The 16,017-nt window shown below is 46.0% G+C and overlaps 1 protein-coding gene across 1 annotated transcript in view; it reads left to right on the top strand.

Annotated features, from left to right (window-relative positions):
• The first annotated feature begins 3,884 nt into the window (after positions 1-3,884).
• The window catches only part of PCDH7 (protocadherin 7), a 284,314-nt gene continuing 272,181 nt past the window's right edge, over positions 3,885-16,017 (top strand). Inside the window, exon 1 of the mRNA XM_035547147.2 lies at positions 3,885-7,088. Within this exon, the coding sequence (XP_035403040.1) occupies positions 3,885-7,088 (3,204 nt within the window). The remainder of the gene's footprint in view (positions 7,089-16,017) is intronic.

Here is a 16,017-nt window from a genome sequence, read left to right as displayed (position 1 = left end):
TCCGAAAGAGGAACCAATCCACTGTGAAGGACGCAGCACTCCCGAGCAGGAAAGACATTGCACATTCAGAGAGAGATTGCATGTGAAGACACTGCAAAAGAGAAAGAAAGGGAGGGGGCTGGGGGGCGCAGACCGCATGTGAAAGACATAGTGTGTGTAAGAGAGGCCAAAGAGGGTAGGAAGGGGAGGGGGGAGAGATTGCACACGGCAAGAGAAAGAAATCACTCATTCACTTGGAAAAGGCTCTCGCAAAGCAGACCGTAGTAGAAATGGGAGACAACGGGGAAGGAGACGCAGAGAAGAGGCGAGGAGTCCATGCCGTGCAACAGCCGGGAATCCGATTAAAGTTTATGGCGGGGAGGTTAAAAGCGCTTTCATCCCGCCCCTCCCCTGGCGAATACATTAAGTTTCCTGGCTGCGTTTAAAAGCACAAAGGGAAGGGAGCAGCGGGAGCTTCGGGTTGCAATTGTATTGCTAGTGCGGGGAGCCAGTGTAATGCAGTATGCTGGTATTCCCTACGTACTGGTATGTCTGGATCTTACAATGTGGGCAAAATTTCCTCCTCTCGGAGCTCCAGAACGGCGAGGGGGAATTTTGATAAATTCAAGTTGCTTGGCAAATATAATAGGGATTTGGTATTAATCCTACTTAACCCGCTGCAAAGATGCTGAGCTCCCGAGCCCCCCTCCTCCGTCCGGGACTGCGGCGGTGAGCACTGAGCCTGCGCCGAGCCGGGCTTTCTCGCTGATGCTGCAGATATAAAGCCGAGTGTCTTCAGCAGTTGCGGGGGAGGGTTTTTGCGTCCTGGCGAGGCGGGGAGAGCGGCCGAAGCCTTGCAGCCCTCCGGAGCGGGGAGCAGTCACTCCCGCTTCCGAGCAGACTCCACGCAGCGTGGCTCTGCCCCTCTGTGCCTCTGGACTCCCCAGAGAAAGAGGTGGCAACCTTCCCTCCCTCCCACATTCACTCGCCGCCCCGAATGACAAAGACAAGCTGTGACCATTGCTTTGAACCACCTCGGTATCCGGCCGCTTTTGCTCAGATGTCACCGGGATGAAAGAAAGACAATTCATTATACTCGCCTGCCTGCATGCGTCTTTATTCAGAATGACCGCTTAATGCAAGGAATACGCGCACCCACAGATCTCGCAGCAACTTGTTTTCCCACAGGGGGAGAGAGCAGCTGGATTCGTGCCGCCCCCCTCCCCGCTGCGCACACACGCACACGCCGGGTCGCTTTCCACGGGCTGCCCTGAGCTCGCCCCCAGGTCCCCCCTCTCCCTCCAGCCTGCCGGGTTCCCCCCCTTTTTTCCCTCTGAGAACCCACCGGAGAGGACAGACACAGAAGCCAGGCACCACCCGCAGCGCAGGGGCAGGGGCACGCAAATGCCAGAGGCGATTAAATGGCACAAAGTCAAAAGGAGAGGCGAACTAGGGACACTAGGACAGACAAAGTTGAACGGAGAGCTTAACGTTAAAGTTTATTTCCCACTTACCCAGGTAGATGACGCTACGTTTTAGCAATCATCGAAGCTGCAAGTCTGTTCGGAAATAAATCTGTTACTTCTTACATTCTACTAGCCCTCTCGCCCCCCTCCCTGATCTTTTCTCCGATTTTTTTTTTCCCCTAGGAAACCCACAAGCACGCTGAAAAGGCACATTCAAATCATGGAAATAGGAAGTGCATGAAAACAAAGCCCAAAAGGCTCAAACAGCACTGGGAAACAGGACGAAAGTCTGAGATCTAAGGCAGCCCCCCTTCCTCCCTGGAGTTTTATGCCGTTCCGGTGACTGCAGCTATTTCACAAAAGCACTGACACGACAGGGGAAGGTGGGAATCTGTGCGAAATGAGTTTTCTTACCAGCGTGATTCCACAAAATGCAGAGCCCCGAGCGTGCACCAGCTCTGCCTAAGAGAAAGGCGAATAAACATTTGCTTAAAAAATCGTTGCTCGGTTCACAGTCTACAGCGGAGGTGGGGAGGGAACGGGTAGGAGAGAATCACTATAGATCACGGGTTAGAGACAGCAACAGCAGCAACGCTCGGGCGTGTAATGAGGATCGGTTCTGAGGACAGAACTGGTGTTTTGTGATGAGCAGCTATCCCACTTGCAGCACTAGCAGCAGCAGAGACAGAGGGTAAGGCTGGGCTTTCTGGAGTGCAGCGCTTGACTCGTCCTCCTCCTCCTCCCTCCTCCTCCTCCTCCTCCCTCCCTCTCTCACTCTCGCTCTCTCTCTCCCTCTCTCTTTCTGTGTGTATGTAGCGCAGGCGGCTGTACTGCTGCAGCGTCAGGGAAGAGCTACCGAGAGAGGCTTCAGCAGCTCCCACCACTTTGGGCAAACTTGCCGGTTTACTGCTTTTTTTTTTTCTTTTTTTTTTTTTTTTTTTCTTCCGAGTGGGAAGCTTCTCAGTTGCCATTCAACATTTTAAAGCACAAGCCGCTCTGCCGTGAAAGCGCCTGAGCCACACTTCTCTGAAAGACACAGGAGGGAATACACAATTGCAGATTTCACCCACCGTGGCGGTGCAGATCACAGGAAACAACTGACTGATACAATTTTATTTGCAAATAGAACTCCGTGGGTTTTTTTTGTTGCGTTTTTTTTTTTTTTTAATCGCGCCGCGGCTCTTTTCCCCTCCCCTTTGCCATTCCGCTTATATGGATGTAATTCAGAATCTGTGTTAATTCACGTGGGGGATCCAGTTACATCTTGTTCCGCTCCGGGTGTATTAACGAGAGACCAATAATCGCCTTTGGACACATAGTTTTGTTGCTAACCTTTGAACTGAAAGGATCAAGTTCAGATCTGGTTACCTGCATTGGGACGGGAAGGAAGAGGAGAGAGAGAGAGAGGGAGAGGGAGAGAGAGACTGCAATCTCATTTGTGAATCGCTCTCAGTGCTGCAGATCCAGATTGCTATAACACATGCAGTGCAAATGCAGGTAAGGCACACACACAAACTGCGGATGCAAAAACAAACTTGGGACTGTTGTGTGTGTATGTTCATATCTACAGCCTTGCAAATTCCGGGCAAAAGGCTTCTGCAGTTTCTGTATCGTTGCTTTGTGACTAATGACCTTGCGCAGAGTTGTTAAAAAAAATCCTCTCCGGAGAAAGAGCTGAACATTTCAGGCGATCTCTGAAGATGGATTTGGGTGCTTTTCTACCAGCCAAAGGGGATATTTTATGGACTGCTCTGTAATACACGGGGTTCTTCTCCTACCAATTGTGCAGCTACCGACATTATTGGGATTTTTTTTTCTTTGCCTTTTAAATTATTATATATTTTTTAAAGAACTGCCCGTTGCTAAAAGGATTTGGAGTTTTCCCGGACACAAGCCCTTTGAATAAAGCAAATCACATTTTTTTTTACTGTGTGTGCAGAGAGGGGAAAGAATAAAGCTAATGCATTGGTCGTAAACGGCTGAGAGAGAGAGAGAGAGAGGAGAGAGAGAGAGTGTGTGAATTGTAGTTAACTCTAGTGTCGAAGAAGACGACCTGGGGGGCTTCAAATCGCACAGTGCTGCTCCTGCTTTTATTGCAAACCTTGCAAAGTGATTACAGTAAAATCAGAGAGGAGGAGGAGGAGAAGGGGGAGGAGGAGGAAAATCCCATCCTATCTGCCGAGATGAATCTTTAAAAAGCAAAATACACTGTCCCGTGAACTGTAAGTATATCGCAACTGGAAGGCAGGGAGAGCAGCAGAGGAGCCAACAGCAGGCTTTTGGCCACCGATTGCACCAGCCATGAGACAATAAGTTTCCAGAAGCAGAAGGATTTTATAACTGATCACCTCGGACGCTCAGCTGTTCTGTTGGCTTACCAGGGGAGTTTACTGGGGGGCGGGTGGGAGTGAGAGGAGGGGGGTTTTCAGTGCGAAGAAGATGAGGAAGATGCGGACTCTCCTTGGCTTTGTGCATTGCTACTGCTGCTGCTTCTTGCTCCTCCTGCCTCCGCCGCTCTGGGTCAGCCTGGCAGCGGCCAAGCAGCTCCTGAGGTACCGGCTGGCCGAGGAGGGACCCGCCGACATCCGCATCGGCAACGTGGCTGCCGACCTAGGGATCGTGACGGGCTCCGGAGAGGTGACATTCAGCCTGGAATCGGGCTCCGACTACCTCAAGATCGATAACATGACCGGGGAGCTGAGCACCACGGAGCGGCGCATCGACCGTGAGAAGCTGCCGCAGTGCCAGATGATCTTCGACGAGAATGAGTGCTTCCTGGACTTCGAGGTGTCGGTCATCGGCCCCTCGCAGAGCTGGGTGGACCTCTTCGAGGGCCGGGTCATCATCCTGGACATCAACGACAACACCCCCACCTTCCCTTCCCCTGTCCTCACGCTCACCGTGGAGGAGAACCGGCCCGTGGGGACCCTCTACCTGCTCCCCACCGCCACCGACAGGGACTTCGGCCGCAACGGCATCGAGCGCTACGAGCTGCTGCAGGAGCCCGGCGGGGACGGGGGACGGCGCGGCGGCGGTGGCGGTGGTGGCGGCGGCGGGGGCGGCGGCGGGGGGGGGTCGGTGCCCACCGGCTCGGAGAGCGCCCTCTACCCCGGCGGCAGCAAGCGGAGGCAGGAGGCGGATGCAGCGGCCCGCAGCAGCGTGTTCGAGCTGCAGGTGGCCGACACCCTGGACGGGGAGAAGCAGCCGCAGCTGATCGTCAAGGGGGCGCTGGACCGCGAGCAGCGGGACTCCTACGAGCTGAGCCTCCGCGTGCGGGACGGCGGCGACCCGGCGCGCTCGTCGCAGGCCATCCTGCGGGTGCTGATCACCGACGTGAACGACAACAGCCCCCGCTTCGAGAAGAGCGTCTATGAGGCGGACCTGGCCGAGAACAGCAGCCCCGGTACCCCCATCCTGCAGCTGCGAGCCGCCGACCTGGACGTGGGGGTGAACGGGCAGATTGAGTATGTCTTCGGGGCGGCCACCGAGTCCGTGAGGCGCCTGCTGCGGCTGGACGAGACCTCGGGCTGGCTCAGCGTCTTGCACCGCATCGACCGGGAGGAGGTGAACCAGCTTCGCTTCACCGTGATGGCCCGAGACCGCGGGCAGCCCCCCAAGACTGACAAGGCCACGGTGGTCCTGAACATCCGCGACGAGAACGACAACGTGCCCACCATCGACATCCGGAAAATCGGGCGCATCCCGCTGCGGGACGGGGTGGCCAGCGTGGCAGAGGACGTCCTGGTAGACACTCCCATCGCCCTGGTGCAGGTGTCGGACCGGGACCAGGGTGAAAACGGCGTGGTGACCTGCACCGTGGTGGGCGACGTGCCCTTCCAGCTCAAGCCGGCCAGCGAGGGCGAAGGGGAGCCGCAGAACAAGCGCAAGTATTTCCTCCACACTTCGGCCCCACTGGACTACGAGGCGGTCCGCGACTACAACGTGGTGATCGTGGCCGTGGACTCGGGCAGCCCCAGCTTGTCCAGCAACAACTCTTTGCTGGTGCGGGTCGCTGACACCAACGACAACCCTCCCGTGTTCGGCCAGGCCGTGCTGGAGGTCTCCTTCCCGGAGAACAACCTGCCCGGCGAGAGGGTGGCCACGGTGGTGGCCACGGACGCGGACAGCGGTAAGAACGCCGAGCTCACCTACTCCCTGGAGCCCTCGCCCCTCTCCTCAGAGACGCCGGGCGGCATCTTCAGCATCGACCCTGACTCTGGGGACGTGTCGGTGCAGGCGGTGCTGGACCGCGAGCAGCGCGACACCTACGAGTTCCAGGTAACGGCCCGGGACAAGGGGGTGCCGTCACTGCAGGGCTCCACCACGGTGGTGGTGCGGGTGGCGGACCGCAACGACAACGAGCCGCGCTTCATGCAGGACGTGTTCACTTTCTACGTGAAGGAGAACCTGCAGCCCAACAGCCCCGTGGGCATGGTGACCGTGATGGACTTCGACAAGGGGCGCAACGCTGAACTCAGCCTTTCCATCCAGCCCGGCGAGCACGACCAGGCAGCCGGCATCTTCTCCATCGAGAACGACACGGGAACCATCTACTCCACCGTCTCCTTCGACCGGGAGCAGCAGACCAGCTACACCTTCAAAGTGAAGGCGGTGGATGGGGGCGAGCCGCCGCGCTCGGCCACCGCTACCGTGTCCCTCTTCGTGATGGATGAGAACGACAACGCGCCCACCGTCACCTTCCCCAGCAACAGCTCCTACACTGTGCTGCCGCCCTCCAGTAACATGCGCACCGTGGTGGCCACCGTGGTGGCCACCGACGCCGACACCGGCCTCAACGCCGACCTCAACTACAGCATCGTCGGGGGCAACCCCTTCAAGCTCTTCGAGATCGACCCGGCCAGCGGCGTGGTGTCGCTGGTGGGCAAGCTGGCCCCCAAGCACTATGGCCTGCACCGCCTCGTGGTGCAGGTGAACGACAGCGGGCAGCCGCCCCAGTCCACCACCGCCCTGCTCCACGTCTTCGTCAACGAGAGCCTGTCCAACGCCACCGTGGTGGAGAGCCAGGTGGCCCGCAGCCTCCACACGCCTCTGGCCCAGGACATCGCCGGCGACCCCAGCTACGAGCTGAGCAAGCAGCGGCTTAGCATTGTCATCGGCGTGGTGGCCGGCATCATGACCGTCATCCTCCTCATCCTGGTGGTGGTCATGGCCCGCTACTGCCGCTCCAAGGGCAAGCACGGCTACGAGGCCGGCAAGAAGGACCACGAGGACTTCTTCACCCCGCAGCAGCACGACAAGGCCAAGAAGCCCAAGAAGGACAAGAAAGGCAAGAAGGGCAAGCAGCCCCTCTACAGCAGCATCGTCACCGTCGAAGCCTCCAAGCCCAACGGGCAGCGCTACGACAGCGTCAACGAGAAGCTCTCGGACAGCCCCGGTATGGGGCGCTACCGCTCGGTCAACGGGGGCCCGGGCAGCCCCGACCTGGCCAGGCACTACAAGTCCAGCTCGCCGCTGCCCACCGTCCAGCTGCACCCCCAGTCCCCCACCGCCGGCAAAAAGCACCAGGCCGTGCAGGACCTGCCCCCGGCCAACACCTTCGTGGGCGCCGGCGACAACATCTCCATCGGGTCGGACCACTGCTCCGAGTACAGCTGCCAGGCCAGCAGCAAGTACGGCAAGCAGGTAAGGGAGCCGCGCCGCGCGCACGCCCCCGGCACGCGCGGGCACGCGCACACGCGCACGGGCACGCGCACACGGGTGGAGGGAGCGCCGGTGCCCGCCTCCCCCCCCCATACACGAGCACACGCGACCACCAGGCGCAACGACCCCTTCAGCCCCCAATAGCCCCCCCAACCCATGCCCCCCAGCCAGGTGCACACCACGCAGGAAGGACAGTCAGAGATCTTTATTATTAACTTTTGTGGGGTACCACCCGCACCCACCCACTGGCCTGCCCCTGCGGCCACACCGGCGGGGGGCGCCCCCCCGAGTGCTGAGCCCACTCCCCGCGTCCCCCCACCAGCAGGCAGCTGGCCACGGGGGCGGGCAGCAGGCAGCCGTCGCTGACAGCGAGCAAACCCGAAATAACCTGCTTGTGGGCTCTCACCCTCCTTAGGGCCCGTTTTGGGGGCGGGGTGGGGGGCACGAACCCCAAGAGGGCTGTTCTGCCGCCCCCGGGCCCGGCCTGGCTTGCACCGGAGGCTGAGCAGCAGGGGCAGCGAGGTGGGAGGAAAGTTTGGGGTTTTTTTGGGGTGGTGAGGGAGGCTGGGGCTTTGCTGCCGGCCTGATGCTTGCTGAGGCGGTGGGTGAGAGTGGATTTGCAGCCGCCGCGCTGAAACGTTAATGGCTGTAATTATCAGGTCGTTCATTAGGATCGCAATGCTTAAATATTCTAAAAAGCCTATCTGTGCTCTAATTTACATCACGGAGATTTCACTGATGTTCAGCGGTTGCTCTGAACACACATAAATGTTAGTGAGCTTAGAATCGGACCCCAGCATGCTTTTTTTTTTTTTTTTTTTTTTTTTTTTAATGTACGTCACATCAAATTACTTAATTCAAACTGAGGGGCCCTAATTTGCCAGCCCAGCTGGTGCACAGTTATGTCTGCAGAGAGGCTGACTTCCCTGAGACCTCTCGGAGCGAGGTGAGCCTTCCTTCGCCGGTGCTCTAAGCGGCTGGCTCTGATCTCCACCGTGCTGGTGGAGGTTGGCTCGGTGAAGCCCCAGCAGTATAGAAGCGGTAGCGGCAGGGACTTCCCTACAAGCCTTGAAATAATGCAGGGATAGTACAGCGGAGAAACAAGCTCCTAAATGAAAGCTTTGTTTATTTTGTAAGACACATATGTAGCCTGAACAGAAGTTATTTCTCTTCTTGGGAGCGCTTTTCGGGCTGTATAAATGAGATAGATATTTAACACTTGGTGATTCCCATTACGTCCTTCCACATAAGATAATATTCTGAGTGTTTCCTCAGCTACAGCGTATGTTACGCAAGAATCTCCAGATAAATGAATGCTGATTCATGCAAATAGAGAGCCAAGTCTAAAACAGGAAAATTCTGACTAGGTTGACAAAAATGCTTTCTTTTCAACTTATTAACATGCAAATATGGTACACTATGACATTTTTTATGCTTTGAAACGTCTGCTAGACTACTACAATTGAAGTTCTATGGTGTGTAACCAGTATTTGCATTCTGCTCAGAAATACTTAAGATACTGTAAAAGGAAACGAATTGTATCAGCCACACAGTCTTCCAGATCACCAAAAATGTGTGACTGATGTACTATCTGCTAATATTTTTGTTTATGTGTATGTCAAACAGATGTTTTGTAGAATATTTGACACAGTCGTTTCTGGGTGATACATTTCATCAGTTCTCTCCTAGGGAGAACATTATAATTTCAGTTTAAAAATACAGCCTGTATAAAATACAAAGTATTGAGAAAGTTCCTAAGCTTCCACCTAGTAAGGCTTATTAAGCCCTTAGTAGATTATGCGTTCTTAGGGAACACTGGAACAACAAAGTAGAAGTGGAACAAATGCTAATCAGATGCTACTTCTTTCTTGCTGCTGCAAATCATCTAAACGTATGAATTAAAAACTGTTAAAAGTGTAATTTATTTTCAATGGAGAATAGCTTGCCTGCTGAATGTACTAATGGTAAAGGATTGTTACATACAAATGACTATTTTGCTTGATTAAATACCTTACTTGAGGTTATGTTAAAATATTTTTGGGTTACTTAACATTTTGTAAGGACTTATTTTTTAATATACGATACTTTAGAAGACTTATTTGTAAAAAGAAAAAAAAATAAAAAAGGCTTTATTACACTTTTACTTGCAGCAGTCAAGCTCAAAGAAATGCATTCTGAATTGCTCCATTATTTATCCATTTTGGTATAAAACCTCAGTGTTGATAGTTTTCCTGTGCTAGATGTCTGGTTCGTAAGTGAAGGCAAGTTTACTTGAGTAGTTTATAGCCAATATTCTAAATGCCTTAGTTATGCCTTTTTATTTTTAAATATGTTGAACGTACTTGTATGCTTGCTAAGGATGTGTCTAACTTAGTTAAGGAAAGTTTCCAAATAACTGCAGAGACTGCCGGGCATAAAATTTCTGTTACCAGTTTCCTGAGGGTAGTTGCCAGCATATTGCTGAGTGACATTTATATAGTTTTGTTCATGCTTTTGCATACTAGTATACACATTAAGATGTATTTGCATAAACAGTATGTAGACTTTTCACTTCTCAAACATTGACAGTGGAGCATTTCTCAGTTTATCAGGCAAAACACATTAGCATTTATAACACCCAAACCACGTGGAACACTTGTTCAGCACGTTGAGAGAGAAATGTGAAGCACTTTGCAGATAAATTGGTATGATGTGGTGTGTATCACAGTGTTTCGTATGAAACATAGCTGTCCATATGAAGTAGAGACAATGGCATAGTAACATGAACATTATGGGGAGATCAGGTGAAATCTCTGTGGTTGCCTTTATTTACTCATTGACAGTTCCGTATGTTCTAAGGAGACATTAGAAGGTGTATAAAGTTTTAAAATAAATAAGTGGACACAGCTGGAAGTATCTGTTCTAAGTTACTAGAGGTGAGAGAAATACTCATTTTCCATTAATGTAATTAGAATTGTTAATTGATACTTCCACGTACACACACTATCTTAGTCAGGAAAAAATTTTTACTTAGGTGACTGATTGGTGTGCCCAAGTGAATGCAAGCTGTTTTCATTCTGATTTAAGGTAGTGCATTGCCTATATTACATGAATTCCCAAATACTTCTTGTTTGATACACTACTTTATAGGAGAAACTCATTGGAGAAAGCTAAAAACAATTTGTAACTCTCCTCCTTTAAGTATTTTATTATGAAGTTTAAAACTAAATTCTATTCAAGACTTCTAACATTTCACCATCACTTTTCTAAAAGATCTTTTACAAGTTTATTTGAAACTTATTCATCTTTCCCCCCCCCCCCCCCCCCCCCCATGGTATTACTCTCTGAAATATTATTTTAGCCTCCCATTTAGCTATTCTCCCCATTCAGTAAAGTTTTTACGTATCTGGAAGCTAATGTTTAAATCCCCTAGTATTCCATAGGCCTTAAGCACCTGCCAAAAGTTAAACCTGTGTTTTGTCAGAAGGGTTTTGCTGAATCGGGATGAGTCTAAGGAAGTGCTTTACTGGATTGTAGATTTTAAATCTGAACCCTCCAGGTGCTGCACATAGTACCCAAGCAGGGGCCTGGGTACTATTAACTTCCAATAAGGACAGACAAATATAAGGAAAAGTCATTGAATAACAGCAATCACTTAGCAACGTGGGGGGTTGCATCCTTAACTGTAATTCTAAAATATAGTTTCTAATTCTAAACAACTGTAGGTTTTCTCATATTATTTACAAATATATATTTTTAATGTATACTGTTTTCTACACCTTCTTTCACCATGCAAAATAATGGCATGTGAGCAGGTTTATTTCATTGAAACTTTTCATCGTTACTGAGATTAGCATGTTAATGATCCATTTTTGAAGGATCAGTCTTTTAAAGCCTGTTCATATGTTTATTTTTTTTTTCTCCCATCATTTTCTCTTGGTTTCTCCTTTACTTGCTTCACTTAACAAACAATGCTCATTGATTACTTGAAACGCTCCATTTGTTTTATTTTATTTATTTATTTTTATCAAAGAGATACAGGTTGCCATCGGTAGAATTAGAAGAACCAATACTGAGCAGCATTGTAGAGTATATACCTTCCTGGCCAATTCTGTAATCCTGTATGAATTGTTCCTATGCCTTTTCTCATTGGAAATACACTGTTTAGTGAAGAAAAACATTTGCATACTGGAGTGTGCTGACACACTAGTCAAAATTGAATGCATTTCCTGTTGTCACAAAAGTGACTTGGGATGTTCCATGACTGAGGAGGAAACAGGACCCAAGGCTAGTTTTACGAAGATTTCACCAAAATTTAATTTCCATGAAAGTGGAATACCTGAAAATTATTTTAAAAAAACTTTTTCTTATATGGTAGTCAGTTAATCTGTTAATAACCTTTCTAACATTAACTAGTGAGTTGCACTGCAGAAGCATTTTGAGAAGTTGGTTTTCAGCTATGTGAATTGTATCTATAAACAGAACGGGCCCATTTCCTCATAAATATGTACATGGACCAGCATCTTAATGGGACCTGAAGTTCATGTGTTAAGGGGTTTAACCATGCAAGAAAACATCACCTTTTTATGTTTAGACACACAGATACATGCATAGACTTAGATCAAAGACAGCTTTTTAAGTCACATAACAACTTTCAGTAATAAAGTGTATCTATAACTTTCAGCTTATCAAATATCCTACAGCATAATAATAAAAATAATAATGTTATGTTAGCTCTAGTCCAATGTAGAGGAAAAAAAATGAGAATAATAAAATATAAAGATTTACATTGTCGGCTTCTTTCAGACATGTACCTTTAAAACTGTTTGGTTCAAGGTGTCCAGAAATGTCTTTCAGTTTTCTGTTCTCAGTTTGCATTATATTAAATACTTTGCAATTAGTTTTTAAAAGTGACCCACATTTGACCTTCAGTAACGAATTATGATGAAAGAGGGGCTAATTAAACATGAAATAGATTGATTGTCGATGCTTTAATTATCTCTATTTAACACAAAGTGTTTCAATGATAAGTACAGCCTTTATTTTTTTTTCCTCTTCAGTAAAATCATCTTGTACAATGTGCAAATGACTAAGTTACCACTGAATCATTCTGCACTCCCAGGAGATGTACAGAGCCAAAAGGGACAGGATCTGAGTATAGGAGGATTCATGCTTTGAATAAGTAACGAACTGTACTATTATAGGCAAGGGGGAGAAAGAAACATCTTTAAAAGGATAGAATCTGATTTATCAACTCAGACAGCTCTCTGGCATTGTACATACCAATACAAGCCTGGGTTATACCCATGGTTAGCAGTTGGATCCATGCTATGTCAGTCATTGTACTGTAGCAGTGAGTTTCTGAATATGTATCTTTATTTTTATTTGTACATTGAGTAGCCTTGTTTCCTAGTATTTGGGATATTTGATGGTTTGGCCAACTAGCTGTGTTTCAGAGAAATACCTGTCCTGAAGCTTCAAACACATTTTCCTTTAAGGATTTTTCTTCAAAATTTTTGGATTTTTTTATGTAGTTAATGATCTGTTGGACTACTTTGAAGTATAAAACTTATCTAATGTGTTTTGCTTTAAATTATAACAGAGAATCAACAGACTTCAAAAACAGTTGACATTGTGCTTCTGAATTAATTAACTAACATCACAAGCACTGTGAATTCTCTGCTGTATTTGCAGAACTTTTAGTGTTTAATTACAAATCTTAACAGAACACATAATCTTAAGAACCCCTGTTCTTAGGAGAGCAAATCATTTTTTTTGACTATAGGTATACAAGAAATAGTAATATAGACATATGAGCAATTCAGTACAGTTTTTACTAAGACAGTTTTCTAACTGATTTTAGCAATTCTGCTTCCAAGAGATATTTATAAATTGTTAAAGCTGCAAAACAATTTCCTTTTTTTCAGTCTTAGACTGTGTGTAATATGCTCCATGTAATTTATTTTCTCCTATTCTCAATTTTTATTGCATTTTAGGTATTTATTTTTGTGTGCTCACATGCTATTTCAATATCTTTTTTTTCCCTGATTTCCCTTTCCTAGAAGAGGAGATTTGTTGTCTGTATGTTATCAGATTTTGGACTTTTCTAGCTTATACTACATATTCATTTTCATCCGTAATTAAAACAAACAAAAATTATGTAGACCAATAGTTAACACCCACAATCAAAATAAATCTTTTTCTTATGACTCTTATATATAAATTTGCATTATTTTAGTTTTTGGATCAAGGTAGTAAAAGAAAAATCTGTGTGTGTGTCAAGACTGTAAAGTTTAATGAAAAGTGTGTTGGTGACATGGACTATGCAATTCAAGTTTTTTAAACACTGTATACTACAAATCCCAGTAACGGTATAAGAATGTTTAAAATACTATTATTTAAAATAATTTTAATTATTATCTTCCAATTGGTCTCACAGTACCTAGTCATAGCTTGCCTTGTTAATTTCCTGTCCTACAAAATGCACATTGTTAATTATATAGTAAAAAAGAAAAGAAAAAAAATACCAATAACCTGTATCCTTTCACATTTTTTCTTATTTATCCTGTTGCAATCCTACAGACAATACAGTTTGAAGCTTTTAAACCTTAATTAAATGTAAGTAAAAATAATTTGTGAATATATGGTCTGAATAGAACAGCAGGTGAAATAAAATGATAGGGTCCGTCTGAGTTTTGTCTTCTATTTAAACAAATCTCTGAGGAGAAGGGAGAGAACATGCATGCACTACGCCAATACTAAACTTCACAGTACCATAAACTTCAGGCATCAGAGCCTTTCAAAGGTCATTTACTTTGCTGTTGTGGATGACAAAATCTCATGTTAATACTGGAGTTACTGAAGTTAGCTGGGGCATCTAAAATGTGGTCACAACAATAGAAATGACAAAGGAGGATTTAAAATTCATTTCTTATTTTAGTGCTCTCAGTTAAATATTTATAGGGGAAATTGCAGGTCATGAGTGGTTGTCAAAATCTCAAACTGCAGTTATACCAAAGCACCCGTTAGGCACATTCCTAAATGCTGTGAGTGTCCTATAAATTCTGCTTAACATGAGTTGTTTGCTTTTTCTTATATCTTGCCTGACGGAGTTTTAAAACTATGGTTAAGAGCAACTTTTGATTGTTTTGCAAAAATAGTGAAAAGGTTTAATAACATAAAACATATGAGCAGCCTGGAGATTTATTATTATTATTATTATTATTATTATTATATTATTATTATTATGTGGAAAATTGAAGAAGGGTAAAAGTTCTGGGGTTTAGAAGTTTTAACAGAAACAGTATTCTGGTCACATTTGCAACTGAAAGGTGTATAATGTGATGTACTTTTTATTTTATTCTTTACATCTTTCAAACAATCCGCTCATTTTGGTAAAACAGCTGTTTCACAATTATTAGCTTATAAAATGCTGTAGCATAATCCCAAAAGCATAATTTAATTTTACTGAGTGGAACACAAATTGCACAAAAAAAAATTATTAGGAGCCGAAGAAAAGCATGATGTTTTCTTTGAAAACATAGCTTATGTTATTAACTACCAACAACAGTGAGTATATTTTTTTTAAAGACAAACATCCATTCTGTCAGCTGAGATTTTGTTACAGATTTAATGTTCTGGATCAAGCAACCTAATAAATAATGATATGCAATCCCTGAATGAAAGAAATATATTTTTATAAGTAGCATTCCTGCAGTTTCAGGAAAAAATAATATTTACCAAATTATTTGATTTAGGGCCTGTTATTATCTACAATTTGACTTTATATTATCTGTAATATAAAGTCACATTTGTAAAAGACCAGGTACAGAAGGTAGGTACTAGATGAGCTGCTGAAAATCAGACATGGAATTACGGTAGAAAAAGAATGCAGAAGTACTGATTTCATCCTTTAAAAATTCAGAAAGAATTTTATCTTGAAGCCTTGTCTGATCCAATTCCCTTATGGTACTGGGTGAGTAATAAATGTTTGTAACATGACAGGATAAAAATTCTTGCATTACTGTCATATGATGACTATGGAGATTCCTCCATAAACTCCCTAAAAAGTAGTTTCTTGACTTGTGGTTGTGGCTAGGTTCCTAGGGGAATGTGCCTTTTGTGCAATGTGCCAAGTGTTTTCTCTGTGGTAGTACTTCTCAAAGAAGTGGGGCGGGGTTGCCATAATTTATTCTGTCTATGCATGTATAGTTGTCAAGGACTTTTCAGCCTTTGAGCAGTATAAAATATGAGAAGCGGCCCCTACTTCCTCTGGATACCATATTCATGTAAGGTAGAATTGCTTCTACTCATTCTCAGAGGCATATCCTTTGGAAAAATGTCCTACACCAGGACAGTACTTTCACAGAGATACAACTTGATGTATCTAAGTTCAGTGTTATGCTGAAAAATGAGTGTAAGGAATTAATGGAGGCTGTCATGGTGTTCTGGGTCTGATTCAGGTATCAAAATGTATATGTCCTTGTGTCACTTTAGATAGTCTAAAGTTTGAGACATCCGCACAGAGCTGCACAGACAGGTATATGATTCAAGACCTGGATGTCTTCTAGGGCACTCTTCTGTAACTATAGCTTGAGGCCAAACAAAAAAAGCAATTGCCAAGTCATTTGTTTTATTTAAAGAAACAATACATAAAATAAAATTAAGCATTCTTTGATACCTTTGTGAATGTAATGCATTTGGGCAAGGTTAAAAATGAATTCTACAATAAGAACTTAAGCATAGTTTTCATGTGTGCCATATGTGTGCCTATTAATAGAACATGCATGTGCAGATATATGTTCATATATATATACTGATATTAAGTTAACGAATTATTTTGAATTGGCACAAAATTTCCATTTTAACAGGAACAATAATGACAGCAATTAGCTGATTTTTCATGCACCTTCAGAGCATTCAAGGTGTTTAT

The sequence above is a fragment of the Cygnus atratus genome, chromosome 4 (genome assembly GCF_013377495.2).
Source record: "Cygnus atratus isolate AKBS03 ecotype Queensland, Australia chromosome 4, CAtr_DNAZoo_HiC_assembly, whole genome shotgun sequence".
Classification (NCBI taxonomy): Eukaryota; Metazoa; Chordata; class Aves; order Anseriformes; family Anatidae; genus Cygnus; species Cygnus atratus.
This window is presented reverse-complemented; position numbering and strand designations above follow the sequence as displayed.